The sequence below is a fragment of the Macaca mulatta genome, chromosome 1, assembly GCF_049350105.2.
Source record: "Macaca mulatta isolate MMU2019108-1 chromosome 1, T2T-MMU8v2.0, whole genome shotgun sequence".
Classification (NCBI taxonomy): Eukaryota; Metazoa; Chordata; class Mammalia; order Primates; family Cercopithecidae; genus Macaca; species Macaca mulatta.
The window spans coordinates 213307383-213335240 of NC_133406.1; the positions used below are offsets into that span (position 1 = coordinate 213307383).

The 27858-nt window shown below is 52.5% G+C and overlaps 1 protein-coding gene across 20 annotated transcripts; it reads left to right on the plus strand.

Annotated features, from left to right (window-relative positions):
* Window positions 1–2712: 2712 nt before the first annotated feature.
* On the plus strand, window positions 2713–27159 carry FGR (FGR proto-oncogene, Src family tyrosine kinase). 20 transcript variants are annotated; one of them, XM_077994754.1, is made up of 15 exons: window positions 2713–2899; window positions 12146–12238; window positions 13377–13513; window positions 13997–14059; window positions 15220–15458; window positions 16006–16108; window positions 17487–17585; window positions 22181–22284; window positions 22472–22621; window positions 23615–23770; window positions 23846–24025; window positions 24529–24605; window positions 24872–25025; window positions 26104–26235; window positions 26332–27159. In XM_077994754.1, exons 5-15 carry the CDS (start codon window positions 15233–15235, stop codon window positions 26538–26540), a joined length of 1590 nt encoding a protein of 529 aa, XP_077850880.1. In that variant the 5' UTR covers window positions 2713–2899; window positions 12146–12238; window positions 13377–13513; window positions 13997–14059; window positions 15220–15232; the 3' UTR covers window positions 26541–27159.
* The last annotated feature ends 699 nt before the right edge of the window (window positions 27160–27858 follow it).

Below are 27858 nucleotides of genomic sequence, written 5' to 3' on the forward strand. Positions count from 1 at the left end.
GTCTCAAAAAAAAAAAAGGTAAAATAACTTGTCCAAGGTCATGGAGTTAGGAAGAGGCAGAGTTGGTCTGCAAACCAGGCAGTCTGGGCCCAGAGTCTGTGCTCCTAATCAAGGTTATTCTGAAAGGATGAATGAGGGCATAGAATCCACTTGTCTCATCCTAAGAAGTGCCAGCTGTTTCCTAACCTCAGATTGGGTCAGAGCCCTAATCTGGTCAAGAGAGGTCCAGAGACAAAAAACAATGAACACAGAAATATGTAATTCCAGATGGTGATAGCCATGGAGGAGACAAACTGGAGCTGAGACCAAGAATAAGGAGACCTTAGAGGAGCAGTCAGGGGAGGCTTCCCTGAGGAGATGGCACTTCAATTGAAGAATAAAAAGGAAGCAGTATTGTGAAGAGCAAGGAGAAGAGAATCCTAGGAAGAGGGAACACCATGTAAAAAGGCCGTGAGAAAAAAATTCAATGTATTCTAGAAACTGAAAAAGATCCGAATGTGGGTAAAGGGAAAGATGGCTCAAGGTGGGACTGCGAAGGAGGCAAAGGCCAAGCACACAGGGCCTCAGAGGACAGGACAAAGCTGCTGGATTTTATTATTCTTTATTATTATGGCATCGTATGTATTGTATTTTTATTTTTCCAAGCAAAATGAAAGGTAAGCCACTGGGAGATTTTAAGCAAGGGACTAATGTGGCCCAACATATATTTTAAAAAGTAGAAGCAATTTCTATTTATTTATGTATTTTTGAGACGGAGTCTTGCTTTGTCGCCCAGGCTGGAGCCCAGTGCCGCGATCTCAGCTCACTGCAACCTCCGCCTCCCGAGTTCAAGCAATTCTCCTGCCTCAGCCTCCTGAGTAGCTGGGATTACAGGCACCGGCGCCATGCCTAGCTAACTTTGGTATTTTTAGAAGAGACGGGGCTTCACCATGTTGGCCAGGCTGGTCTCGATCTCCTGACCTCAAGTGATTCGCCCGCCTCGGCCTCCCAAAGCAATGGGATTACAGGCATCAGCCATGGTGCCCCACCTGAGAAGCAATGTTGTTATTTTGTTCTTCCATTCGTTTGCTTATTCAGTCACCAGTTCTTGAATTTCTTTATTCATTCTTTCTTACCTTCCATTACTCCGTTTTTCACTGGGCTTTCCTTTGTTCACCTGTTAATTCCTTTGTCCTTTGGTTGATTCATGTGTTCCTATACACAGAACGCCTGCTACTGTGTGCCGGGCCTTGTGTGGGTACTGGAGGCATCTACAAGAGCCAGATCCCTGCCCTTGAGGAAAACATATCCCACACACCCATCCCCCAGGAACCAGGGGTGCACCAGGCACAAGATGCTGAGGTTCTGCTGGGGGTGCGGAGTGGGTAGGAGGCAGCAATCAGGGAAGGCCTCTTGAGCAGATGCCTGTGAGCCAGACCTTGAAGGATGACAGAGCGAGCATGATAGATTGGGGGGATCCCCCAAGAGCAGGGACCAGTCTCTCATCTCTGTTTTCCCTAAGGCTGGCACCTAAGACACAATGATAAATGTTTGCTTGTTTCCTAATTGAACATGTGGGCCAATGGCCAGGCAGGGAGCATTTGATGGCGGAGGTGATGCTGCCCGGCTAGGGTGAGGCCACTCTTCCAGAGACCCTGCACCGCCACTGGCTCCTCTGTCTTCCTCCTCATCCCTCCTCCCATTTCCTAAGAGAAAAGCATTCTTATCTGCATCCCACCACTCTGTTACCCCAGTCACATTGGGACATACTTGAGCATGTGAACGCATGCACACATACATCCCCACACGCTCCTGCCCATACATACAAACACACCTGCCTGCATGCCGTGGCCTAGTTGTTGATTCCAAAAGCAAAGTCATCATGTCATTGCTTTCTCTCTTTCTCTCTGTCTCTCTCTCTCTCTATATCTCCCTCTCTCTCTCTCTCTCTCTCACACACACACACACACACACACACACACTCTCTCTCTCTCTCTCTTCTGTGTTTATACACACTCTCCCTGCCTCTCACCACATCCCAACTGACACATACTTCTCCACCAAACAGCCCTCCCCACCACACCTCTTCCTCTCCTGGACAGGAGGGATATTCCGGGTTCTTGCTTTTAAGGCTGAAGTAACAGTGGTGGGAGTGGGGACTGAACCCCAGGTTGAGGAAGGGTCAGGGATCCCTACCAGACAGAGAGATTGGAACTGATAGAGGATACTACTGTTTCTCTTGTTTTTAAAAATCTTTTTCCACATGTTCTAAGATACTCAGTTTTTCTTTTTTCTTTAAAAAAAAAAAATCATTTTCTGCAACAAAACCCACATTCTTTTTTTTTTTTTAAGGCAGGGTCTTTCTCTGTCACCCAAGCTAGAGTGCAGTAGCTCAATCACAGCTCACTGCAGCCTCGACCCGCCTGACTCAAGGGATCCTTCCACCTCAACCTCCACAGTAGCTGGGACCACAGGGGTACAACAGCACACCCAGCTAATTTAGAAAACAAAAGATGGTGTCTCCCTATGTTGCCCAGGCTGGTCTGGAATTCCTGGGCGCAAGCAATCCTCCCACCCAGCCTCCCAAAGTGCTGAGGTTACAGGCTGAGCCACTGCCCCCTGCCCAGTTTTTCTAAAACTTGGGTGTGTGGGGGAGGCTGACACCCTTCCCGCTCCTCTGAAAGGCAGTTGCCTAACAGAAAGGTCCTCTGCTGCTCACTGCCCTGTGTCCCCAGTGCCCAGCCCCTGAGGAAGGGAAGGCATGCTGACAGGGTCCAAGTGATCCATGTCCAGTGGCTCTGGTGACAGCAGTCTGAAGTCAACTGGCTGTGAGAACTCGAGTAAGGCCAGTCCCGATCTGGTCCTCAGTGATGGAGAAAAGCCCCTCTTAACCTCCAATTCAATGATCCTGAAAGAACAGGTGCTTCAGGGGTGCGAAAACTGCACTTTTGGAGGGGGCCTTTGGGAAGGCCGTGCTGGGGACTCAGGTCTGGAGGGTGACAGACCTGACCTCCCGTAACCTGGGGAGGAGGAAGGTGGGGGCGGGTGGGCCTGGGATCTGAGGGCGCCTCCTCGCTGCGGGCAGCTGGCTTGGGGCTGGGGCGTGACTGTCTCCCCGCCACCACCACCGCCCGCCCGCCGCGACTGCAATAAGAGAAGTCCGAGGCGGCTTCCTCCTCCCTGCCCAGCAGGGGCGGCGGTCAGAAGCGGGCAGCACCCCAGTTCTCCCCGCACGCCGGCACTCGCGGCTGCTGGAGCCCCGGCTGGCTCGCTCCGGGGCCAGGCAGAATTTGGCTCCAGGTAAGAGACCGCGTCGGGTGGGGGCTGGGCAGGTCAGGCAGTGCCCTCCCCCTCGGGGCTCTGGGGAGAGGACTGGGGGTGGAGGGGAAGAAAGCCTGAACATGGGTGTGGGGGGACACCTGAGCAAGGTGACAGCCAAAGGGACCCCAGCCCGAAAAGGCCTAAAGAGTAAAACTGGCGACCTGGAGAGCAAGGCTGATAAACCTGGGGGAGAGGGCGGAGGGGAGCACCGGGGAAGCCGACCAAAGGGACCCCAAAAAGGTCTAGTGGGTAGAATGGAGGGGACTTACGAGAGTTTAGGAAGGGGGGCTAAGACAGGCGGGGGAGAAGGACTAAGGGGAACCCCAGGAGGGTCTGGGGGAGAAACTGGAGGGATCGTGAGAGTGGGACTTCGGGGAGAAGCCGACGGGTCTGATGGGTCCGGGAGAAGGGAAATGGGTGGGGGTGCTGGAGGGAACAGGTGAGGAAGCTGGCGGGAAGAGGGTCGAGGAGAACGATCTCTGGAGGACGGAGAACCTGAGGTGCAATTGCGGGTCCAGGAAGTTCCCCTTTTCCGAGCCGGCCGAAGTCGGGGTGAAGCCCACAACCCGCAGGGTAACGTAGGCGGCCGCGACCCTCCCGGCCCGCCCTTGCGGTGGGTTCCGGGCTGCAGGGGACTCCTTCCCGGTGCGCAAGGCGTGGGTCCCCTCTTCCTGGGGAAGTCCCCGCCCTCAGCAGGGACTGGCCTCTCCGGGCGCCCCCTCCGCGCCCGCGGCGGTCTCGGCCCGCGCTCCCCGCGGGATCCGGGAATTGCTGCCTCCCCGACGGAAATCCTGCCTTTGACCGCCAGTGCCCGCAGGGGCTGCCTCCATGGCAACGCGAGGGCGGGCCGCACTGGGCCGCAGCGGGGCTCCTGGCGGGGGCAGCCCCCTTTGCTCTCCACCTTCGCCCCCTTTTTGAATCCTCGGTCTGGTGGGTGGGGGGGGGGGCTTCCCGACTTAGGAGGGCGCGATGCCGCTGTGTTTAGGGATCCTGAGTTGGAGGATCTGCTGTTTGAGAGACCTGGGTTCTTAGCAAGACTGGGCCCTTAATTGCTGTGTGACTGTAGGCAAGTTACGGGGCTTCTCTGGGCCTCCTTTTCCTCATCTGAACTATGGGGAGAAATTATCCTCGTGTCCACCCTTCCCCCACGAGGATCAGGTGTAGAAAGCAGTATTTGCTGAGTGTCCTAAAGGGTTAAGGGCTATCCCTGACTCAGCGAGCCTCCCCTTCACTATCTCAAAAGCATGCAGAGGAGACCAGCCTGGGCAGCACAGGAGACCCCCGTCCTGTCTCTACAAAAAAATATAGTTAGCCGGAAGGCCAGAAGTGGTGGCACCTGCCTATAGTCCTAGCTACTGCAGAGGCTGAGGCTGGAGGATCGCTGGAATCCACGAGTTCAAGGCTGCAGTGAGAGCTCCTGGGTGAGAGAGTGAGATTTTGTCTGTAAAAAACAGCAACAAAAAGCATGGATGAGGCCGGGGGCGGTGGCTCAAGCCTGTAATCCCAGCACTTTGGGAGGCCGAGACGGGCGGATCACGAGGTCAGGAGATCGAGACCATCCTGGCTAACCTGGTGAAACCCCGTCTCTACTAAAAAAATACAAAAAACTAGCTGGACGAGGCGGGCGCCTGTAGTCCCAGCTACTGGGGGGGGGGGGGGCGGGGGGCTGAGGCAGGAGAATGGCGTGGACCCGGGAGGCGGAGCTTGCAGTGAGCTGAGATCCGGCCACTGCACTCCAGCCTGGGCGACAGAGTGAGACTCCGTCTCAAAAAAAACAAAAAAAACAAAAAAAAAAACAGCAACAAAAAGCATGGATGAGGACCAGACAGCCCTGCTCTCACTGACAGGGCCTCCAGGGACCAGCGCTCAGTTGACATCTAAATAAACAGTCTATGGCTCTGATGAGGGCCCACACTGGGGAGGTCAGCAGAGTTGAAATCTGTCTCGCACCCTCTCTGGTGCCGCACCCAGTTGGCCACACCTCGGGTGTGTACTCTCAAGGACCCTGACGTCCTCAGCATCCTTCCGACTGTGGTGGTGATGGGAGAGCAGGACCCTGTTCCCACTTCACAGATGGGAAGATGGAGATTTGGGAGTTGGCAACCTGCAGGGCCAACAGTAGGGACCAGAAGTCCAGGACATCTCGTCTCTGATGTAGCCTGAGCTGAGGCCTGAATCCTTACCTCATCCAGACCAAGTTTCATGTCCCCACCAGGGAGGAGGGTGTGGGATTCCAGGGCTTCATGACCACTTCCCGTTCCAGTGAGTCGGTGCTCCCATGCCCTCCTCCAGTGAGGGTGTGAGTGTTTGTATGTTTTGGTCTCTGAGTGAATGAGCATGAACCCTTGAGCACACAGGTGGATGTTCGGGTGTTCTCTGCAGCCACCTGGAGCTGATGTGGCAAAGGAAGTGGCCAGACCTCAGGAGGCTGAGTAGGGAACCCCAGAGCTGGAGAAGTAGGGGCAGGGCTTTTCCCACGGGGAGCAGACTGGGCTGACCTAAGGTGGGAAAAGGCAGGATGTCCTCCTCACCGCCCCCCTCCCCTGAGGAACCAGGGACGGGGCTTCCTGTCTGGCCACACTGAAATCTAGACTCCCATCCCTCGCCTGCCCCTGGACACCCCCATGGCTCCCATCTCCTGAAAATCCTGAGTCCCAGGACAGATGGCACCTAAAGAGCTATGTTTTAGAGGCTGGTGGGTGGTTTTCAGCAACAGGTGGAAAAACGCTTTTACCCACAAGAAGTGGAAAAAACTGCTGATGGCTTCGGGACCACATGGAGGGTAAAGGCTACCCCCAAACACCCCCTGCACACACCTGGCCTCACCATGGTGGTGGTGGAGTCACACAGGGTTGGGTGGGCATGTCTTCTTCAGGAGGCAGTTTCGAGGCCTCAAGAAAAGATCGTGTGAGATGAAAGGTGGTTAATGAAGGCCAAGCACAGTGGCTCACACTTGTAATCCCAACACTTTAGGAGGCCGAGGTGGGTGGATCACCTGAGGTCAGAAGTTCAAGAACAGCCTGGCTATCATGACGAAACCCCGTCTCTACTAAAAATAAAAAAATACAAAATTTTAGCTGTGCATGGTGGCGCATGCCTGTAATCCCAGCTACTCAGGAGGCTGAGGCAGGAGAATTGCTTGAACCCGGAAGATGGAGGTTGCAGTGAACCGAGATTGAATCATTGCACTCCAACTTTGGCGACAGAATGAGACACTGTTTCAAAAAAAAAGGCCGGGCGCGGTGGCTCAAGCCTGTAATCCCAGCACTTTGGGAGGCCGAGACGGGCGGATCACGAGGTCAGGAGATCGAGACCATCCTGGCTAACCCGGTGAAACCCCGTCTCTAGTAAAAAATACAAAAAAATAGCCGGGCGAGGTGGCGGGTGCCTGTAGTCCCAGCTACTCGGGAGGCTGAGGCAGGAGAATGGCGTAAACCCGGGAGGCGGAGCTTGCAGTGAGCCGAGATCCGGCCACTGCACTCCAGTCTCGGCGACAGAGCAAGACTCCGTTTCAAAAAAAAAAAAAAAGAAGAAGAGAAAGAAAGAGAGAGAGAAAGGAAAGAGAGAGAAAGAAAGAAAGAGAGAGAGAGAGAAAGAAAGAAAGAGAGAAAGAGAAAGAGAGAGAGAAAGAAAAAGAAAAAGAGAAAGAAAGAAAGAAAAGAGAAAAAGAAAGAAAGAAGGAAGGAAAGAAAGAAAGAAAGAAAGAAAGAAAGAAAGAAAGAAAGAAAGAAAGAAAGAAAGAAAGAAAGAAAGAGAGAGAAAGAAGGAAGGAAAGAAAGAGTTAATGAGCAGTGGGGGTCTCAGCGAGAGAAATGGGGATTCAGCAAAGGCGCTGGGGTTCAGCAGGGTGAAGGGTCTCTATGAGAGGACTGGGGATGAGGGATGGAAGCCCGGTCTGGGGGACAGAGCCTAGTGAGAGATGCGGCACAGTGGGATGGGAGTCACCTGCTCCCTGCTCCTCCAACCCTGGCCTGCCCCCGGTCAGCCCAGAGCCCAGAGGAGAAGCCGGAACTCTTGCAGGATGGTGGTTTCCTGCCCCTGCCCAAAGTCCCAGTTCCCTTTTGGTGAAATCCCCCAGGCAGCTGGGCCAGCTCAGCCCTCTCACCTCACCCTGGGAACTTCTGTTTCTTCTCAGCCCTGCCCAGTCCTGTACCCTCTGGTCCCATACCATCATTGCCATGGAGGACCTTTCTCAAGGGAAAGGAGGGAAGTGAAAGTTCACTGGGCACTTACTGTATGTCTGATGCTTTCAAGGATGAGAACCCATTTGATGCTGAGAAGCAACCCCAGGAGGTGGACATTTGTATTCTCATTTTATAGGCAAAGATGCTGCCGCTCAGGGAGATAAACTGACTTGCCCAATGCCTTAAGTCAGTTGTCAGGCAGGCTAGAATGTGAGCCTAAATCTGCCTCTAGATCCCACAGACACTTGGTGAGGGTTGCGGGGGCAGGACATCCTGTGTCTACATCAAAGAACTGGCATAGCTTTGGGAAGTATGGGCCTCGAAAAAGAATGGGTGAACCTGGGGTTCCTATGTCCAGCAGTAGGGATGGGTGGGAGGCAGGGTCCCTCCCTGCTGGGTGACCAGCTGCCATATTACAGGGGTGGTGTGTTCGACCGGAAGTATGACATTCACTAGTTAGGAACAGGATGATCTCCTGCTCGGGCTTTGGAGAACACAGCCATGGGGGAGGGAGCAGAACTCTGGACTTGAATTAATAGTCCTGACTTTGAATCCCCTGTCTGACTGTGTGATCTTGGGAAAATAACTTCTCCCTATGCAAAAGAAAGGGTGGAGTTGTAAATGGTCCCTGGGGGCCATTCTGGTTTTGGTTATTGGTCACACTTGGCCACTGCACATTGGGCAAGAGCCACATGTCATGAAGCCCTCACAACAACTGCTCAGAAGGTGCAGATGCAGCAACTAAGGCTCAGAGGCTTATGTCAAAGATCCAAGGTCACAGAGCTACTGAAGAATGGAGCTGGGGAGGGCCACAGGGCAGATGTTGAAGTGGGGAGCACTATGGTCCAGGGTTGGACCTTAGTTTGATACTTGTAAACCTGATTTTGACCCTGATGGTGATCTCGGAGCCAACTCCTGTAAACCAGATGTTCAAGAGACATATTTATAAACAGAACTAAGTGCCCAGAAGGATGCTGTGGCTACTTTCTGAGCTGCCGCCTTTCTGGTGTTAGCAGGCAGCCAAGTTCAGTGCTGAGAAAAGAGAGACCTGGCTTCTTCAGATTCAGTGACTTCCTGAGAAAATCTGGGCAGATATGGCTCGCTCTCTCTCTCTCCCGCACCCCTCCCTCCCCCAACCTGCGCCCTGCCTGCTGGATCAAGGATTCAGAGCATGAGGCACAGGGCTCAGAACACTAGGTGCTCCTTAAGAGACACACGTTATTGCAGGGATGTCCAATCTTTTGGCTTCCCTGGGCCACACTGGAAGAAGAAAAATTGTTTTGAACCACACATAAAATACACTAACACTAATGATAGCTGATGGACTTTAAAAAATTGCAAAACAGGCCGGGTGCAGTGGCTCATGCCTGTAATCCCAGCACTTTGGGAGGCCGAGGCAGGCAGATCATGAGGTCAGGAGATCGAGACCACCCTGGCTAACATGGTAAAACCCCGTCTCTACTAAAATTAGCCGGGCATGTTGGTAGCACACCTGTAGTCCCAGCTACTTAGGAGGCTGAGGCAGGAGAATCACTTGAACCCAGGAGGCAGAGGTTGCAGTGAGCCAAGATCATGCCACTGCACTTCAGCCTGGGCAACATAGTGAGACCCTGTCTCAAAAAAAAAAATCTCCAAAAAAAAAAAATCTCATAATGTTTTAAGAAAGTTTATTCATATGTGTTGGGCCACATTCAAAGCTGTCCTGGGCCGCATCTGGCCCATGTACTGTGGGTTGGACAAGCTTGCATTATTGCTTCTACTAGGATTGCAGAATGGACCAGTGGTTACAGTGGTTTTTGGCAACAAATTGATCAGCATTGCATTTTATCATCCTTTAGTCACAGTGTAATCTTGGGCAAGTTACTTAACATCTCTGTGCCTCAGTTTCTTCATCTGTAAAATAAGGGCAGTCATAAACCCACCTCATAGGTTCACTAGACAAGACCATGACTGGGAATTGCTTGGCAAGATGCTAGTCACTATTTAATAAATTAGCATATTTTTACTGCCACCCAGATTTCTAGGAAGTCAAATTACTCTCCAAAGGATTGGTGGCACATAGAGATCAGAGTAAGGGGAGGATGACGAGTCCTAGGGCTATTTTTATGTAGATGCCTGAGCAGAGTGAACCCAATCTGCTCTCCCTCCGAGGTCTTTTCCCCTCCTTGTCTCTTTAGCTCTCTCTCTCTTTCTTTTCATCTCCGCCTCTCTCTGTTTCTGTCTCTTTCTGTCTCTCGGTTACTCTTTCTCCTTAATTCTCGTTTCTGCCTCTGTCTCTTTGTCTCTGTTTCTTGCTGGCAGTGTGTGCTGGAGCCAGCTAGTTACTGGCTCAGGGGAGTTCATTCTGCGCATCTCTTCCACCCCAGCTTTCAGGAACTCACTCTGGTAGCTTTAAATCAGCCATGGTGGGAATATTTACACCATGGAAATCAGAAAATGCGACAGATCAGGGCTTTTTTTATTTTTTTGAGAGTCAGTTTGCCAGCCTACCACGCTGTATTTCTCTGTCTCTGGCTCGTCCTTCTGTCTCTCTTTCTGTCTCTCTAACTGTCTCTGGCTCTTTCTCTTTATCTCCCTGTATCTCTCAAACTCTGCCTCTCTCTCTCTCTCTCTCTCTCTCTCTCTCTCTCTGCCTCTCCTTTTTCTATCTTTCCCCATCTCTTTCTTTCCTCTGACAAAACAGCATGAACATGGCTACATGCAGTGTGGCCCCTCACTGCCTTGGGCCATGCAGATGCCATACCCTGTGCCCTACATCCCCTGACCCCTCAGCATACTGGTCCCCAGAGAGCCAGGCCTGGCCAGGGCTTTGGTCTGTATCGAGTCTGGAAGTGGTAAGACTCAAGAACTGCCTACCTCTGCCTGCTGACAACACTGTCAGCCGTGCCAGGGCTCTTCCTGAGCCCACAGAGCTTCCTTCTCAGATGCTGATAGTCTCTCCTTCCAGCCATACTGGGCATGCAGAATTCAGGGATCCCCTTGGTCTGATGGAGATATGTTGTGGCAATATATACGTGGGTATTATTGGAAGTGGCAACATTGTATCTGTGTGTGAACATGAGAGATTGTATAAGTCTATGTTCTATAGAGGAGAGCTCTATGTGGGTCTGTGTCACCGGAGAGAGCTGTGTATATCTGTGTGTGTGTGTCTGTGTGTGTGTGAGTGTGTGTGTCCCTATGTGGGGGGCAGGGGGACAGTGTGGGGGCATCTGCATTTGTGCATGCCAGCAGGAATGGCTGCATCTGTCTGTATCTGTGATGGGCAATGGAGAGAAGTACTTGAAAGCTCAGATTCTGGAGCCAAACACCAGGATGCATCATATCTGTGGCCGCCTTTTTTGAGACAGAGTTTCACTACTTTGCCCAGGCTGGAGTGCAGTGGCATGATCATAGCTCACTGCAGCCTCTACCTCCTGATCTTAAGCGGTCCTCCTGCCTCAGCCTCTCGAGGCACGTGCCACCATGCCAAGCTAATTTTTGGAGGTTTTTTTTTTTTTTCTTATCGAGACGGAGCTTCACTATCGCTCAGGCTGGAGTGCAGTGACAGGCGTAAGCCACCGTGCATGGCCAATTTTTGCATTTTTTATAGAGCTGGAATTTGCCATATTGCCCAGGCTGGTCTCGAATTCTTGTGCCCAAGCAAACCTCTTGCCTTGGCCTCCCAAAGTTCTGGGATTATAGACATGAGCCACTGTGACTAGCCAACCCTGGGCAGATTTCCAAACCTCTCTGTGCCTCAGTTGCCTCATCAATAATAATAATACTTAGGCCAGGTGCAGTGGCTCACACGTGTAATCCCAACACTTTGGGGGGCCAAGGTGGGTGGATCACTTGAGGTCAGGAGTTCAAGACCAGCCCGGCCAACATGGTGAAACCACTGTCTCTACTACAAATACAGAAATTAGCCTGGCATGGTGGTGGGCGCCTGTAATCCCAGTTACTCGGGAGGCTGAGGCAGGAGAATGGCTTGAACCCAGGAGGCGGAGGTTGCAGTGAGCCAAAATCATGCCATTACACTCCAGCCTGGGTGACAAGAGCGAAATTCCCTCTCAAAATAAATAAATTAATAATAATAATAATAATACTTAAATCATAGGGTTGTGTGGATAAAATGAGATAATATAGGTAAAGTGCTTAATGCAGTGGCCAGCACATAGTAAGTGCTATAAATTCTATATTTGCTATTCTTGTATAGAAGATGTGTGTGTGTGTGTGTGCACATGCGTGTGCATACACATCTATGTGAAGACGCATGAGGGCTGGACGTGTGTGTATATGGGGTGTGTGTACACTGAAAGATGTTTGTGCTAAGAATCTGCAGAGTAGCCTGAGACTGCATGAGGCAGCTGAGGTAGCGTGCCATCTGAGAAGGGGCTGAAGGGCTGTGTGGATCTGGGTATCAGCACGGTGCACCATTTGAGGTGTGTGTGTGTCTTCCTGTGAGAAGGCTTTATTCTCACCCTTGGTTTTTCTGTTTTCTTTTTAAAATAGAGACAGGGTCTTACTCTCTCTCCCAGGCTAGAGTGCAGCGGTACAATCACAGCTCCTGCAGCCTCAAACTCCTAGGCTTAAGCAATCCTCCCACCTCAGCCTCCCGAGTAGCTGGGACTGTAGGTGGGTGCCATCAGGACTGGCTAATTAAAAAAATTTCTGTTTTGTAGAGACAGGGTGTCCCTATGTTGCTCAGACTGGTCTCAAGCTCCTGGGCTGAAGCAATCATCCTGCGTTGGCCTCCCAAAGTCCTGGGATAGCAGGTGTGAGCCACTGTGCCCGGCCTCACCCTCGTTTTTGTATCAGCCTCATTTCTGTTGTCACCAGTCCCTGAAATCCCTCCCCTTGGGCCCTGGATGGCTTCCAGTCCTCCACCTCTATTTTCTGCCCTGGCTCTGACTAGCCCTGTAGCATCCTGGGGCCTTTTAGACACAGTGGTTTCATCCCAGGGAGGGGTCCCAGGGCACAGGTCTCAGGCAGGGCCCAGTGAACAGGGGCTATTTTAGGGCAGGCTTCTCACCACAGCCCGCCCCACAGTTCACCACATGGGTGTGAGGCCCCTACCCCCACCCAACACACACATGAGAGCACACTTACAGCAAAGGGTGAGAGGGGCAGGTGGGGCTAGGGTGGAGACCAAAGCACTGATGTGACGGAACCATCGGCCAGGCAACTGGAGCTGGTGGATCCAGGAAGACTTCCTGGAAGAGGTGAGTGGTGCTAGGAAGGAAGGACAGGACCCAGAGAGAAGAGGAAGAGAATATCTGTAATGGTAACTGGACTGGGGATCAAGAGGAGAAGCTGGTGGGTCCTTGCTTCTAGGACCTTGGGGCCCCTCTGGGGCAAATCAGGGTTCACTGGATTGGCCCCACCCTCAACTCTCCATTCTTCTCACATCTTAGGAAACCAAGCCTTCTCACCAGTCAGTTCCTCTCTGAGTGTTGCAATGGCAGAGTTTCTGGCAGGGTGTGGGGGACCCTTGCTCAATGACCTCCTGCCCTGTTGCTCAGAGGATACAGCTGCCAGAAAAGAGTTGGCTCATTGTGGGCCTTCCCAAGGGACTCTGGTGGCCCCAACTTCTGACGTGGTCCTTTCCCTGCTATGGGGATAGGGGCAGAGCTCTGGAGGCAGGTATCCACTGTCACTCAGCCACCACATGGAACCCTAGGGTGGCTGGGAGCACAGCAGGGTTCAGAAGAAGGACTGTTTTTTGTTTGTTTGTTTGTTGTTTTTTGAGATAGAGTCTTGCTCTGTCACCCAGGCTGGAGTGCAGTGGTGCGATCTCGGCTCACTGCAACCTCTGCCTCCCGGGTTCAAGTGATTCTGCTGCCTCAGCCTCCCGAGTACCTGGGACTACAGGCGCCCACCATCACGTCTGGCTAATTTTTGCATTTTTAGTAGAGATGGGGTTTCACCATATTGACCAGGCTGGTTTCGAACTCCTGACCTTGTGATCCACCCACCTCGGTCTCCCAAAGTGCTGGGATTACTGGCATGAACCACCGCGCCCGGCCAGAAGAACTGGTTTTTAGGAGAAGGTGACTGGGGACTATGAGGGAGCTGAGCATGGCTTGATAGAAATCCTGTTAGAGAGATGATTATAATGTACAAAATCATGCGTGTCTGAGTGTGTGTGTCTGTTAACCTGGCAGGCACCACATGTATATGTGCATGTGTCTGTGTGTGTGTTATTGTGAGCTTGGGCTTGTTAGAGCCTCTGTTGGCGTGTGACGGTGTTGGCATGCACACTCATGCAAATGCATGCTGTGAGTGTTGTTGCGAGACTGTGCTGGTGTGTCCCGTGAGTATGAGTGTGAAAGAGAGCTGGTGTGGGTGGTGTGCCCTGTGTGACAGTGGTTGTGTAAGTGTGCCAGGGGTGATAGGAAGGAAACTGAAGGCAGAAGTCATGCTGGGGCAGAGCCCAGGCCTTCTGGCTTCCTGAAGAGGGCAGGAGCTGGGCAGCTGCTGACAGAAACATTGGCAGAGCCTTCATCTTCCTTGTCCTTCTGTCTCACCCTCAGGTCTCTGACCCCTCCCAAGGATCATGCCGCAGCCCCACTGACCCAGGAGTAGGGGCCTAAGGGGTGAGTGGGGTGGACTGAGGGCTTTCAGGGTCACGAAACAGGGTGGGGGTGGCCTTCCTGAACCCCACAACTCCTCACAGCCCCTTCCTCCTATAAGGACCCTGTTGCTAGGTAACAGATGGGGGAGCCAGAATGAGGCAGCTTGAGAGGCTGGAGACTGGACCCATGACAGGAAATGGCCTTGATCCCCCTCTGCAGTGACTCTCCAGGTGCAGACACACAGCCTCACACACACTCACACACAAACATGCGCAGATATATAGACATACACGCAGAGATACATCCAGAGACAGGCACACTGCTCCCACACAGAGCTACGTGCACATTCCTAGACACACAGACACAGAGACACCCACTCACACAGACAGGCACACATAGACTCACACAGAAGCACATACACACAAACACGGTCTTACAGACATACACACATGCAGCCAAACACATACATCGAGACTTTTACACACTGTCACATACACACAAACCTGCACACACAGACACACAGACATCCATAAAGAGCTGCACACACACGCATACCCACACAGGCAAACTCACCCATACTTAGAGACACACAAAGACACACATGTACAAGCACACTGAAAGAGTCACAGAAACACAACATATCAAAGCATTAGGACCCAACCTGAGCAATATAGCAAGACTTTGTCTCTACTAAAAATCGAACAAATTAGCCAGGGGTGGTGGCACGCACCTGGAGTCCCAGTTCTTGGGAGGCTGAGAGCAGAGGATCACTTGAGCCCAGGAGATCAAGGCTGCCGCAAGCTGTGATTGTGCCACTGCACTCCAGCCTGGGCAATAGAGTGAGAGCTTGTCTCAAAACAAAACAAAACAAAAAACAAAGCAATAGGAGGCAAAAATATACAAATAAGCATAGCAATATCCCAATGTAGAAAGCCAGCCCCGGAGACATAGACACGAGCCAATGGAAAGAGAAGCACTGAGCGGGGACATACTGTGAGGCAGACTGAACGGTACAGTAGGTGGCCCGGCTCCGCTTTTTTCCCTTAGAGGGAGGACCCCAATCTAGGCCCAAGAGAGAAAGTCATGTGCCTGTATGAGCGTATGAGCATGTGCGTACACGTGTGTGCACAGAGTGATGCACCTGGCAGGGGCCCTTGAGTGAGGCATGCCCCATTCTGTAGCAGGGAACCTGGAATGGGCTGTGTGTACTGCAAGAAATTGGAGCCGGCGGCCACGGCCAAAGAGGATGCCGGCCTGGAAGGGGACTTCAGGAGCTACGGGGCAGCAGACCACTATGGGCCTGACCCCACTAAGGCCCAGCCTGCATCATCATTTGTCCACATCCCCAACTACAGCAACTTCTCCTCTCAGGCCATCAACCCTGGCTTCCTTGATGGTGGCACCATCAGGGGTGTGTCAGGTGAGTCCAGGGGGCAGGAGTCAGGTGCTGCCTGGATCCTGGGAGAAACTGAGGGAAGAAGAGGAGATGCGGACTTGCCCTTAGGAGCCTCCAGTAGGATGTGGCAGACACAACCCCGCTTTCAAGATCACACAGGCTGAGGGAGTCTGTACAGCCCTACCGTCAGAAACCACAGTCTGCAGGGGAGGGTCAGGAAGCTCTACTCCCAGGCTGAGAGGGGCATGACCCTGTGACAGATGCAAGTGACAAAGAGAAACGTCTTGCCCTTTTAGGAGCCACTTCCCAGATGGGAAGTCTTCTTGGTGGGGAAGAGGAGGAGTGGGCAACAAGGGGATCCTCCGTGGTGGGAGGAATGGGCTTGAAGTTGTGTGTCCTAAGCTGTGGAGACCAAATCTGAAATTCCTTAGACTCCAAAGGCCTTTGGGAGCCGGGGCACTAGAGGAGTGGGGAGGTGCAGCGCCTGGCTGGGGAACAGGAATTTGGGGGTGCAGCCCCCTTGGTGCTTCTGCCCCATGCCCTACCCTGCTGAGTAGCCCTGACTCTGCAGGGATTGGAGTGACCCTGTTCATCGCCCTGTATGACTATGAGGCTCGAACTGAGGATGACCTCACCTTCACCAAGGGCGAGAAGTTCCACATCCTGAATAATACGTAAGTGACCAGGCCACCTAGTCAGAACATTGTCTGGGCTGGAAGCAGGACCCAGACAGGAATCCCGCCTGGTCCCTAGCCTCAGAATGCTCCAGCCTAGTTGCGAACACATATACATAAAAATAAAAACCCTGGATAATTGCAACTGTGTGCTGGGGTGGGGTGGGGGGTGGGGTGGGGGGTGGGTGGGCAGGTGTTGGGCCACTGCAACCGGCCTGGAGAAGGTGATTTTTTAAGCTGAGGCTATAAAAATGAGATAGACGGCCAGGTGCGGTGGCTCACGCCTGTAATCCCAGCAGTTTGGGAGGCCAAGGCGGGTGGAACACCTGAGGTCAGGAGTTCAAGACCAGCCTGGCCAGCATGGTGAAACCCAGGCTCTACTAAAAACACAAAAATTAGCTGGGCCTGGTGGTGTGCACCTGTAATCCCAGCTACATGGGAGGCTGAGGCAGGAGAATCACTTGAACCCGAGAGGTGGTTGCAGTGAACCGAGATCGCGCCACTGCACTCCAGCCTGGGCAACAGAGCAAGACTCCATCTCAAAAAAATAAATAAATACTTAAAAAATAAAAAATAAGAGGGAGGAAAAAAGGAAGAGAGTGACAGAGAATGAGAATAAATGATAACTTCTGAAAACCACAAAGTGGTTCACCTTAGGTGGTTCATAAAATACGGGATGCAGAATGGGAGAGAACAGAGGCTAGAGAGGTAGGCAGAGGCAGATTCTGTCAGGCTTTTTTTTTTTTGAGTTGGAGTCTCACTCTCTCTCCCAGGCTGGAGTGCAGTGGTGCAATCTCAACTTGCTGTAACCCCCGCCTCCTGGGTTCAAGTGATCCTGGGACTACAGGCAGGAGCCATTACGCCTGGCTAATTTTTTGTATTTTTAGTAAAGATGGGGTTTCACGATGTTGGCCAGGCTGGTCTCGAACTCCTGACCTCAGGAGATCCACCTGCCTCGGCCTCCCAAAGTGCTGGAATTACAGGCATGAGCCACCACACCTGGCCTCTGCCAGGCTTTTTAAGCCACGTTGAGAAGTCTAGATTTTATCCAGAAGGAAATCTGTAGCCATTTTCTGTGGGGAAGTGACCTAGTCAGCTGTCCACTGTATTCCCAATCCCCAGCCCAGCCCAGCTGAGGAGCCCATGGAAGAAGCTAAGAGGCCCAAGTGCCCCCGAGCTTATTCCTTCTGCAGGGACAAGCCCTCCCAGGGAAGCTGCAGTGGCTGGGGCAGAGCAGACAAAAGACCTGGTGGTGATGGGGTGTCCAAGATGGGGGGTTGGCAGGATTCATCTCTGCAGTCCTGTGTGGCTCCACCTGGCCCCAGGGTGCCTTGGGGGCTGGGGGTGCTGCTGACCATGCCCTGTTCTGTGCCTACAGTGAAGGTGACTGGTGGGAGGCTCGGTCTCTCAGCTCCGGACAAACTGGCTACATTCCCAGCAACTATGTGGCCCCTGTTGACTCCATCCAGGCTGAAGAGTAAGTGAGGATTGCGGCAAGGCCAGCCCTATGGACAGGACCCTGGAGTCCAGACTCCAAGGCCACCTCTTGGACAAGTCATTGCTCCAGTCTGAGCCTGTCTCCTTATCTAATAATTTTGTAAGGTCATTGTGAGAATAAAAGAAGATTATACTGATAATAATAGTAGTAGATAATACTTACAGAGCATGTACTATGTTCTGGGCACTATTGAAAGTACTGTCTGTGTATTAATAGGGTTAGAAACTACTATTACCCTATTTTACAAATGAGGAAGTTGAGGCACAGAGAAAGTAAATATCCTGTGCGAGTTCACACGGCTAGTGAGTGGTGGAGCTGATGTATGAACCCAGATAGTTAAGCTGCATTTGCTCAGCATTATACATATTGCCTCCCAGTAAAAACAACAGTGTGTGAGCTTTAAAAAATTGTAAAGTGCTGGCCGGGCGCGGTGGCTCAAGCCTGTAATCCCAGCACTTTGGGAGGCCGAGACGGGCGGATCACGAGGTCAGGAGATCGAGACCATCCTGGCTAACACGGTGAAACCCCGTCTCTACTAAAAAGTACAAAAAACTAGCCGGGCGAGGTGGCGGGCACCTGTAGTCCCAGCTACTCGGGAGGCTGAGCCAGGAGAATGGCGTAAACCCGGGAGGCGGAGCTTGCAGTGAGCAGAGATCCGGCCACCGCACTCCAGCCTGGGTGACAGAGCGAGACTCCGTCTCAAAAAAAAAAAAAAAAAAAAAAAAAAATTGTAAAGTGCTGAACAAGTGCAAGGGAGCATTACTAGGAATTAATTCTATTAAGGAGACAAGAATTTTTCTTTTCTTTTCTTTTTTTTTTTTTTTTTTTTGAGACAGGGTCTTACTCTGTCGCCCAGGCTAGAGTATAGTGTAGTGACACAATCACAGCTCACTGCAGCTTTGACCTCCCTGGCTCAGATGATTCTTTCACCACGCCTAGGTAATTTTTGTATTTTTAGTAGAGATAGTGTTTCGCAATGTTGCCCAGGCTGGTCTTGAACTCCCGAGCTCAAGCGATCCACCCATCTTGGCCTCCCAAAGTTCAGGGATTACGGGCATGAGCCACCGAGGCCTGGCCCAAGAGGCAGGAATTTACCATTCATTGAATGCCTTTATATACTTGAGCAAGTATACTACAGCAAGTATTTACCACCTTGGTTCATTTAACTCTCACAATAACACTGTTGATATTATTAGTTTTTTAAGAGACAAGGGCGTGCTCTGTTGCCCAGGCTGGGGTACAGTGACATGATTTTAGGTCACTTCAGCCTCAAACTCCTGAGCTCAAGTGATCCTCCCACCTCAGCCTCCTGAGTAGTTGATACTACGGGTGTGTGCCACCATGCCTGGCTAATTTTTATATATATATATTTTTTTATAGAAGCAGAATCTTGCTATGTTGCTCAGGCTGATCTCAAACGTCTGAGCTCAAGCAATCCTCTCACCTTGGCCTCCCAAAGTGCTGGGATTTCAGGCATAAGTCACCATGCCTGGCCTTGATATTATTATTTTAGACAGAGTCTTGCTCTGTTGCCCAGGCTGGAGGGCAGTGGCTCAATCTTGGCTCACTGCAACTTTCACCTCCTGAGTTCAAGCAATTCTCCTGCCTCAGCCTTCCAAGTACCTGGGACTACAGGTGCACGCCACCACACCTGGCTAATTTTTGTTAATTTTAGTAGAGATGGGGTTTCACCATGTTGGCCAGGCTGGTCTCAAACTCCTGACCTCAAGTGATCTTCCTGCCTCAGACTCCCGAAGTGCTGCGATTACAGGTGTGAGCCACCATGTCCAGCCCCTTGTTATTATTATTGTCCCCATTTTACAGATGAGGAAACTGAGGCTCATAAAGCTTTTAAAAAGCTATCCTCACAAATGTCATACATATATGAGAAAAGAAGGGATTGAAGAGACTGCAAAGTGAGAATCCAGGACTCTGTGATTGATTTGGGTTATGGGGAGTGGGAGGAATCAAGGGTGACTCAAAGTCTCCTTAAGGAGCTGGGTGGATGATAGCACCATTTGCTAAGGCAGGGAACACAGGAGCAGGTATAGGTTCATGAGTTCTAGGGGGTACTTGTTGGATTGTGGTTTGTGGAGAGGAACATCCATGTGGAGGAGGCTGCCAGCAATTCGATTAGGTTGTGCTTTGTATGGCAGGCAACCAGCCCATGCTAATCCATGCCCCTGAATCAGCCCAAAGGAAGGGGCACCTTTTCCTAATTGGCACTAAGACTCCTCAGTTTGTTTGCTATGGTCCTTGCAGAAGTCACAGTGGGCTAGGGCAGAAATGTGGAACTCATGAAAGTAAAGATGATCATTAAAGCTAAATAGGAGGGGGCCAGGGGCAGTGATGCATGCATGCAATCCCATCACTTTGGGAGGCTGAGGTGGGTGGATCACCTGAGGTTAGGAGTTCAAGACCAGCCTGGCCAACGTGGTGAAACCTTATTTCTACTAAAAATACAAAAATTAGCTGGGTGTAGTGGCAGGCAACTGTAGTCCCAGCTACTCAGAAGGCTGAGGCAAGAGAATCACTTGAACCTGGGAGGTGGAGGTTGCAGTGAGCCGAGATGGAGCCACTGCACTCCATCCTGGGTAACACAGCGAGATTCAGTCTCAAAAAAAATTAATTAATTAAAATTTTTTTAAAAAGCTATATAGAGGGTTAAGGAAGAGAGCAGAGAGTGAAAAAGATTGGCTCTGGGACCCCACTTTGGGGAAACCTGCCCTCGAAGGAGAAGGAGCCACTGGAGAAGTGAGGAAATCCAGACCAGGCCAAGTCAGAAGAACCAAGAGAGCGCAGAAGCTTCAGGAAACTAGAGAGGGCGTGTCAGAGGCTGCCACTGGATTTGGCAGTGGGGGTGACCTTGGTGAGAGATTTCTCTGTGCGAGGGTGGGAGGCGGAGGCCAGACAGCAGAACCTGGGAGGCAGTGGGAGGTGAGGAATTGGAGACCCAAGTGCGAAGCACTTTTTCAAGTAAAGGGAAGGCGAGAAGATACAGCAGAATGTTGATGGCAAGATGGAACTTAGAATAGTTTCCTTTGGGGAAGGGAGAAATGTGGGCATGTTTGGAGGTTGTTGGAATGGAGAGGCTGCATGCAGGTGGAGGCTGCTGGCAGGAAGTGGGTATGACTGAGCAGGAGCGGGTGGGCATCGCTGAACAGGAGTGGGCGGGCGAGGTTCAGAGGTCAAGTGCAGTGAGGCCCAAGTCTGGGGAAGTGGTAGGAGGCATGAAGGAGAGGAGGGACAATGATGCAGAGGACAGGAGGTTTGTGGGGAGCTTCATGCTTGTGTCCACATCTTGGAGCCAGTGTCACCAAGCGCTGAGAGGTGCTCAGTGCAGTGTTGTGGTTACGGGTAGTGTGGTTAGGAGCACAGGCCCTAAAGCAGACAGCCTGGGTTCCTGTTCTATCAACTGCAGTCCTGACTGTCTAATGGGGGTAAACAATGGTAGCTATCTCACAACGTTGTTAGGAGAATTAAGTAAATACATACATGTATTAAGGCAGACCCTAGCATGAAATACGTGCTGTTATTATTATACTGATTATTAAGGAAGTAGCTAATGTCATGCTTGTGGGAGGGGGGAGGGCTTTGAAAAAACTTGACAATGTGTCCTGTCTATACAGTCCTTCAACACTTCCTCCGTCCCCCTCCCGCCTGCCCTCTTGGACACACCACTTGCCAGTGCTTTCTCCTGTTTCCTGAACTGTGCCTAGTACCCAGGGGCGGACTGACTTACCCAGGGGCGGACTGACTTTCCCAGGGTCCACTAAGACTTCCATCACCCTTGGTTTGAAAACACGAGGCTCCTTTAATTCAACCCAAGATGGCCACAGGCCAGTTGCATGATCATCTGAGTCTTCTATGGCACCTGTGGTCATGTCAGCTCCCCCATTGTACCTGCACAGTTGGTTTAGGGCTACAGTTCAATCCCGGGAAGAATCACCCAGGGAGAGGAGTGATTGAGGCCTGAGGTTGAAGTTTAGACTTAGGACAACATCCAAGTCTAAGAGAGTGCAAGAAGAGCAGGAGCTGGGGCGGGAGCAGCCAGAGAGAAGAGAAGCAGGAGACCATGTTGCTCTGGAGGCCAAAGGAGGAAAGGATTTGGAAGTGGGGGTGGGAGAAGGATCTGAGTGATCTGATTACTGGAGTGGTGAAAAAAGAACTAGGGTGAGGGGCAGAGGATTTTAGGTAGATCTCATTAGCCAGCCTGTGGACAGGTCACTTTCCCTCTCTGAGCCTCAACTTCCTCATCTGTAAAATGAGTGCACAGAGGGGCTAGAGTGAGATGAACTGAGGGTCCATGGCACCCTGATGACTGGGATTGAAGCAATTTTAATTCAAGAGAAACCTAATGAGAAGAGATGCTAACCTTTGCTGGGCACCTACTGTGTGCCAGGCATTTTACATTCCCCTTCTCTGTGATCCTCCCAGCCAGGCTGTGAAGCAGGTGTACCAGCCCCATTGTACACATGGGGAAAATGGAGTATTGACTTGTGAAGTGACTGCGCAGGAGGCTGAGGTGAGGATTGAGCAGAGCACACCTGACTCTTGCCTGCCTTTCCCAACAGGTGGTACTTTGGAAAGATTGGGAGAAAGGATGCAGAGAGGCAGCTGCTCTCACCAGGCAACCCCCAGGGGGCCTTTCTCATTCGGGAAAGCGAGACCACCAAAGGTAGGGGTGGTGCCATGCGCCAAGGTGACTGGGAGGCCCAACCATTGGGGTAGGGCTAGGAGCGGTAGGGTGCTTGGGTCAAGGCCAAGACTGGGACCAGGTCCTAGGGATGCTGCTGTCGGGCCTCTCCCAGCTCCCAGACTAGGGGAGAGGAGAACAGCAGATCCAAAGTGATCCTTCTCCACAGGTGCCTACTCCCTGTCCATCCGGGACTGGGATCAGACCAGAGGCGATCATGTGAAGCATTACAAGATTCGCAAGCTGGACATGGGTGGCTACTACATCACCACGCGGGTTCAGTTCAACTCGGTGCAGGAGCTGGTGCAGCACTACATGGGTGAGGGCAGGGGCCTCAGATCCCTGAACCAACCCACTGAAGCATTGTCCAGATGGGGAGACTGAGGCCCAGAGAAGGGAAGGGTCTACCAAGCAGTATTGGCCAGACCAAAACCAGAACCCAAGGAGTGGTCTCCTAGGCCAGGAGCTTTTGTGAGCTTCTGGAGGAAAGCAGTCCATCACCACGCAGCACCTCCTAATAACTGAGCAAGGCATTGGTCAGTTTCTTGCCTCAAGGCCTCAATTTGTGGAAACTTGATGGAATGTTTGTGCCACCTGAATGCCCCACCAAGGCACCAGGACTGCCCTGTGGGCAGACAGGGAGCCATCATCACAGGGCCCTGAGCAGGGGGTGACAGAGGCTGGTCTCACTTTTGTGAGAAACTCTGGCTGCTGGTGGAGCTTGGATGCCAGGGGACAAGGCAGAATGAGGGGTCCATCAGAAGGCAGGGGCCGTTGTTGATGGTGAGACTAAATTGGTGGCAGTGGAGTAAAGACGAAGCAGATGATTTTGAAGCTGGGTAGGAGGCAGAATAGGCCTGACTTGGTGGAGAATTGGCTGTGGGGGTGAAGGCAAGGCAGGAGTCAATGCCCACGTTTCTGCCTTGATTGGTTATGCCAAGGATGAAGTCCATGGAAGACCATGCGCCTCATGTCCACACCTTTGCCTGGAATCCCCAACCCCATGTCCACCTGTGAGAATCCCACCTTATCCTTCAAGGCCCAGCTGGAGGCTACCTCCTATGGGAAGGCCCCCAGGCCTTACAAAAGGCTTACAGGGATCATCTCTCCCTCTGGGTGCCACTCCCTTCCTTGGGCACCAACATGTTCCCCTATTCAGTGGGTCGAGTTGCCTTTCTTCCTGGCCTGTGACCTCATTTGGGGCCTAGTTCCTTATAATTGATCTTAGGGTCTGGCACCAGGCTGGTATAGGATAAGGAGTGGAGGGGGGTGTCCTGGCCCTCCTGTGACTACCCCATGACCCCTCCCCTAGAGGTGAATGACGGGCTGTGCAACCTGCTCACCGCGCCCTGCACCATCATGAAGCCGCAGACGCTGGGCCTGGCCAAGGACGCCTGGGAGATCAGCCGCAGCTCCATCACGCTGGAGCGCCGGCTGGGCACCGGCTGCTTTGGGGATGTGTGGCTGGGTACGGAGCCCCCGGGGGCCGGGGCGAGGGCCTGGGATCGGGGGAGAGGGTCCTGACAAGACAGCCTCTGAGCAGGCACGTGGAACGGCAGCACTAAGGTGGCGGTGAAGACGCTGAAGCCAGGCACCATGTCCCCGAAGGCCTTCCTGGCGGAGGCGCAGGTCATGAAGCTGCTGCGGCACGACAAGCTGGTGCAGCTGTACGCCGTCGTGTCGGAGGAGCCCATATACATCGTGACCGAGTTCATGTGTCACGGTTCGGAGGCGGAGCCTGGTCGGGCGGGATTCGGGAGGAAGTTAAGAGGGGAGTTTTCAGGCGTGGGACCTGGGACGCGATCTGTGAGGGACGAGGGACAATGGGTAGAGTCCCACTAAAGGACCAGGTGTGTAAAACGACTGGAGCGCTGGGGTGTGAGCCGGGCCGAGTGAGACCACTACGGATCTGGGGCTGGGGGCGGCGCCTCTGGTGTTGGGGGTGTGGGGTTTGGGCTAACGAAGGCAGAATCGGGAATGAGGGAGGGTCTGGGGCGGAGTCTGAGTGGGTCGTGTCCGGGGCACCAAGGAACAGAAGAAATGAGATGTGGGCAGAGTCCGTGTCCGGCAGCAAGGCCAGCGCGAGACAAGTGAGGGGTTGAGGTACCCGCGGGGTCCTAAGTGAGGGGCGGGTCCAGGTGGGCAGGGATGGAGGGGCGGGGCCAAGCGAGAGGAGGAGGGGCTGGGGCCAGGGCTAGGGCTGACGTTCTGGCTTCCTCTTCCCAGGCAGCTTGCTGGATTTCCTCAAGAACCCGGAGGGCCAGGATTTGAGGCTGCCCCAGTTGGTGGACATGGCAGCCCAGGTAACTGGGCCAGCAGCCTTTACCTCCCGGACCTCCTACCTATTAACTGTTCCCAAATTCTCTGTCCCTTCAAACGCCTGGGAGGGCGGCCCCGCCCACTGCATCAGTTGTGCCTCCAGCTGTGCCTGAGAGGTACTGCCTCTCTTTCTGGGCCTCAGTCTCCCCCTCTGGAAAGTGGGTTTTTCAAATGGTCCCTCACCCCTCACACAGGCCACGGTGCTGTGAGTCCACATGAGCTCCCATCTCTCCACACTTTGGCCCCCCAGGTAGCTGAGGGCATGGCCTACATGGAACGCATGAACTACATTCACCGCGACCTGAGGGCAGCCAACATCCTGGTCGGGGAGCGGCTGGTGTGCAAGATCGCAGACTTCGGCTTGGCCCGTCTCATCAAGGACGATGAGTACAACCCCTGCCAAGGTGCCCTGCCTCACCCCACCTTCCAAGAGCTCCCCATGCAGCAAGGGACTTCCATGGGGCCCCACACACTCAGGAACCCTTCTTCACCCCAGGTCACCCGAGTCACCCCCATCCTGATGTAGTATGAGAGGCAATTCTGGGCTCAAATCCCAGGTCAGCCACTTACCAGCCATGTGGCCTTGGGCAAGTCACCTGACCTCCGGAAGCTGCCTTTTCTCTTCTGTAAAGTGAAAATATTCAGATAACAGCAAATCAGCAGATGTTTACCAGGCACCTGCTATGTGACAGGCACAGCTATAATTCTTAAATGAAAGACAATGACGTTCAACAGTGGGAATTCTGTAGCCAGAATGCCTGAGTGTGGATCCTAGCCAGGTATTAACCCTGTGATCTGGGCAAGTTACCTAACTAATCAGTGCCTCTTTTCCCTCACCTGTAAAATGAGTCTCTATCTCATGGAGGTTTTGTGAGGGTCAAATGAGTTAATGCATGCATATCACTTAAAACAGTGTCTGGCACACAGGAAAGGCTAGCCAAGTATTGGCTGTTATTAGGATGAGAATTATTGCAATGTTTGGAACGTGCCCATCACTATACTAGACACATAGTAGGTGTTGACTAGATACCAAGTCCTTTCTACTATGCCCAGAGACCCTTGTGCTCAGGATCCCCAAGATCCTCATCCCTAAAGTCCCCATTCTCTCTCTCTCTCTTTTTTTTTTTTTTTTGAGACAGAGTCTCACTGTCACCCAGGCTGGAGTGCAGCGGTGCGATCTCAGGTTATTGCAACCTCCACCTCCTGGGTTGAGGCGGTTCTTCTGCTGCAGCCTCCCTAGTAGCTGGGATTACAGGCACCTGCCACCACGCCCAGCTAATTTTTGTATTTTTAGTAGAGACGGGGTTTCGCCATCTTGGCCAGGCTGGTCTCAAACTCCTGACCTCAAGTGATCCGCCTGCCTTGGCCTCCCAAAGTGCTAGGATTACAGATGTGAGCCACTGTGCTCAGACCCCATTCTCTTAATCCAGCTGTTTCCAGGGACCCCCTCACTAACTTTCCCTGCTCCCCCATCCTCTCCAGGGTCCAAGTTCCCCATCAGGTGGACAGCCCCAGAAGCTGCCCTCTTTGGCAGATTCACCATCAAGTCAGATGTGTGGTCCTTTGGGATCCTGCTCACTGAACTCATCACCAAGGGCCGAATCCCCTACCCAGGTTTGCCCCACCAGGGGTAGGGCTGGGGTGGGGGATGGTCACGGGGAAGGGCTTCTTCCTGGCTGTCCCTTTGACTAACAGAGCCCCATCCTTCAGGCATGAGTAAACGGGAAGTGTTGGAACAGGTGGAGCAGGGCTACCACATGCCATGCCCTCCAGGCTGCCCAGCGTCCCTGTATGAGGCCATGGAACAGACCTGGCGTCTGGACCCAGAGGAGAGGCCCACCTTCGAGTACCTGCAGTCTTTCCTGGAGGACTACTTCACCTCCACCGAACCACAGTACCAGCCCGGGGATCAGACATAGCCTGTCTGGGCATCAACCACCTCTCTGGCGGTGACCACCAGTCCTTGCCAATCCCCAGAGCTCTTTTTCCAAAGTCCCCAGGCTGGCTTAGAAGCCCATAGAGTCCGAGCATCTCCGAGGAGGCGGGCTGCTCTGACACCACCTAGGGCAACTCACTCACTTTACAGATGCGGCAAAAGGAGGCCCAGAGCTGATCCCTCATCCGCTCTGGCCCCAAGCACTATTTCTTCCTTTCCCACTTAGGCCCCTACATGCCTCTAGCCTTTCTCACTCCACCCCCACCCAAAGTGCTCAGACCTTGTCTAGTTATTTATAAAACTGTATGTACCTCCCTCACTTCTCTCCTATCACTGCTTTCCTACTCTCCTTTTATCCCACTCCAGTCCAGGTGCCAAGAATTTCCCTTCTACCCTCAATTCTCTTGTGTCTGTAAGTTACAAAGTCAGGAAAAGTCTTGGTTGGACCCCTTTCCTACTGGGTGGATGCAGTGCTCCAGGACTGGGGTCTGGGCCCAGGTTTGAGGGAGAAGGTTGTGGAGCGCTTCCCACCTCTCTGAATAGTGTGTATGCGTTAGTTTACTGATTCTGTAAATAAGTAAAATGACAATATGAATCCTCAAGCCATGAAATACTCTTGAACTTTCCTTTGGGAGGGAGGATGGTCAATGGGAGGTGAACGGACAGATTTGGCCACAGGCAGCAGCAGGGGAAGCTGAGAGAGGGCCCTAATGCCTACCAAGCATGGGGCATCCAAGGTGTGGAGTTTTAGAACACCCAGAGTCCCACTGCCCATCTGCTTGTGAGTTTAGAAGACAAGCAACTGGCCAGACGAGGTGGCTCAAGCCTGTAATCCCAGCACTTTGGGAGGCCGAGGCAGGCGGATCACGAGGTCAGGCGATCGAGACCATCCTGGCTAACATGGTGAAAACCCATCTCTACTAAAAATACAAAAAAAAAAAAAATAGACGGGCGTGGTGGCGGGCACCTGTAGTCCCAGCTGCTCGGGAGACTGAGGCAGGAGAATGGCATGAACCTGGGAGGTAGAGCTTGCAGTGAGCCAAGATTGCGCCACTGCACTCCAGCCTGGGTGACAGAGCAAGACTCTGTCTCAAAAAAAAAAAAAAAAAAAAAAAAAAAGGCAAGCAACTGAAGATACATTAAAATTAAAATGTCCCCTTCGTTACTGATGTGGCCTTCAATCTGTGTACAATAGGTTTGCTAATTCTTTATGTGAGTTCGTCGGATTTGGCATTCATCACAGGCGCAGTGGGACAACCTTAGGCCTCCTTTGCCACGGCAAGGAGGAAGACCACAGCGGA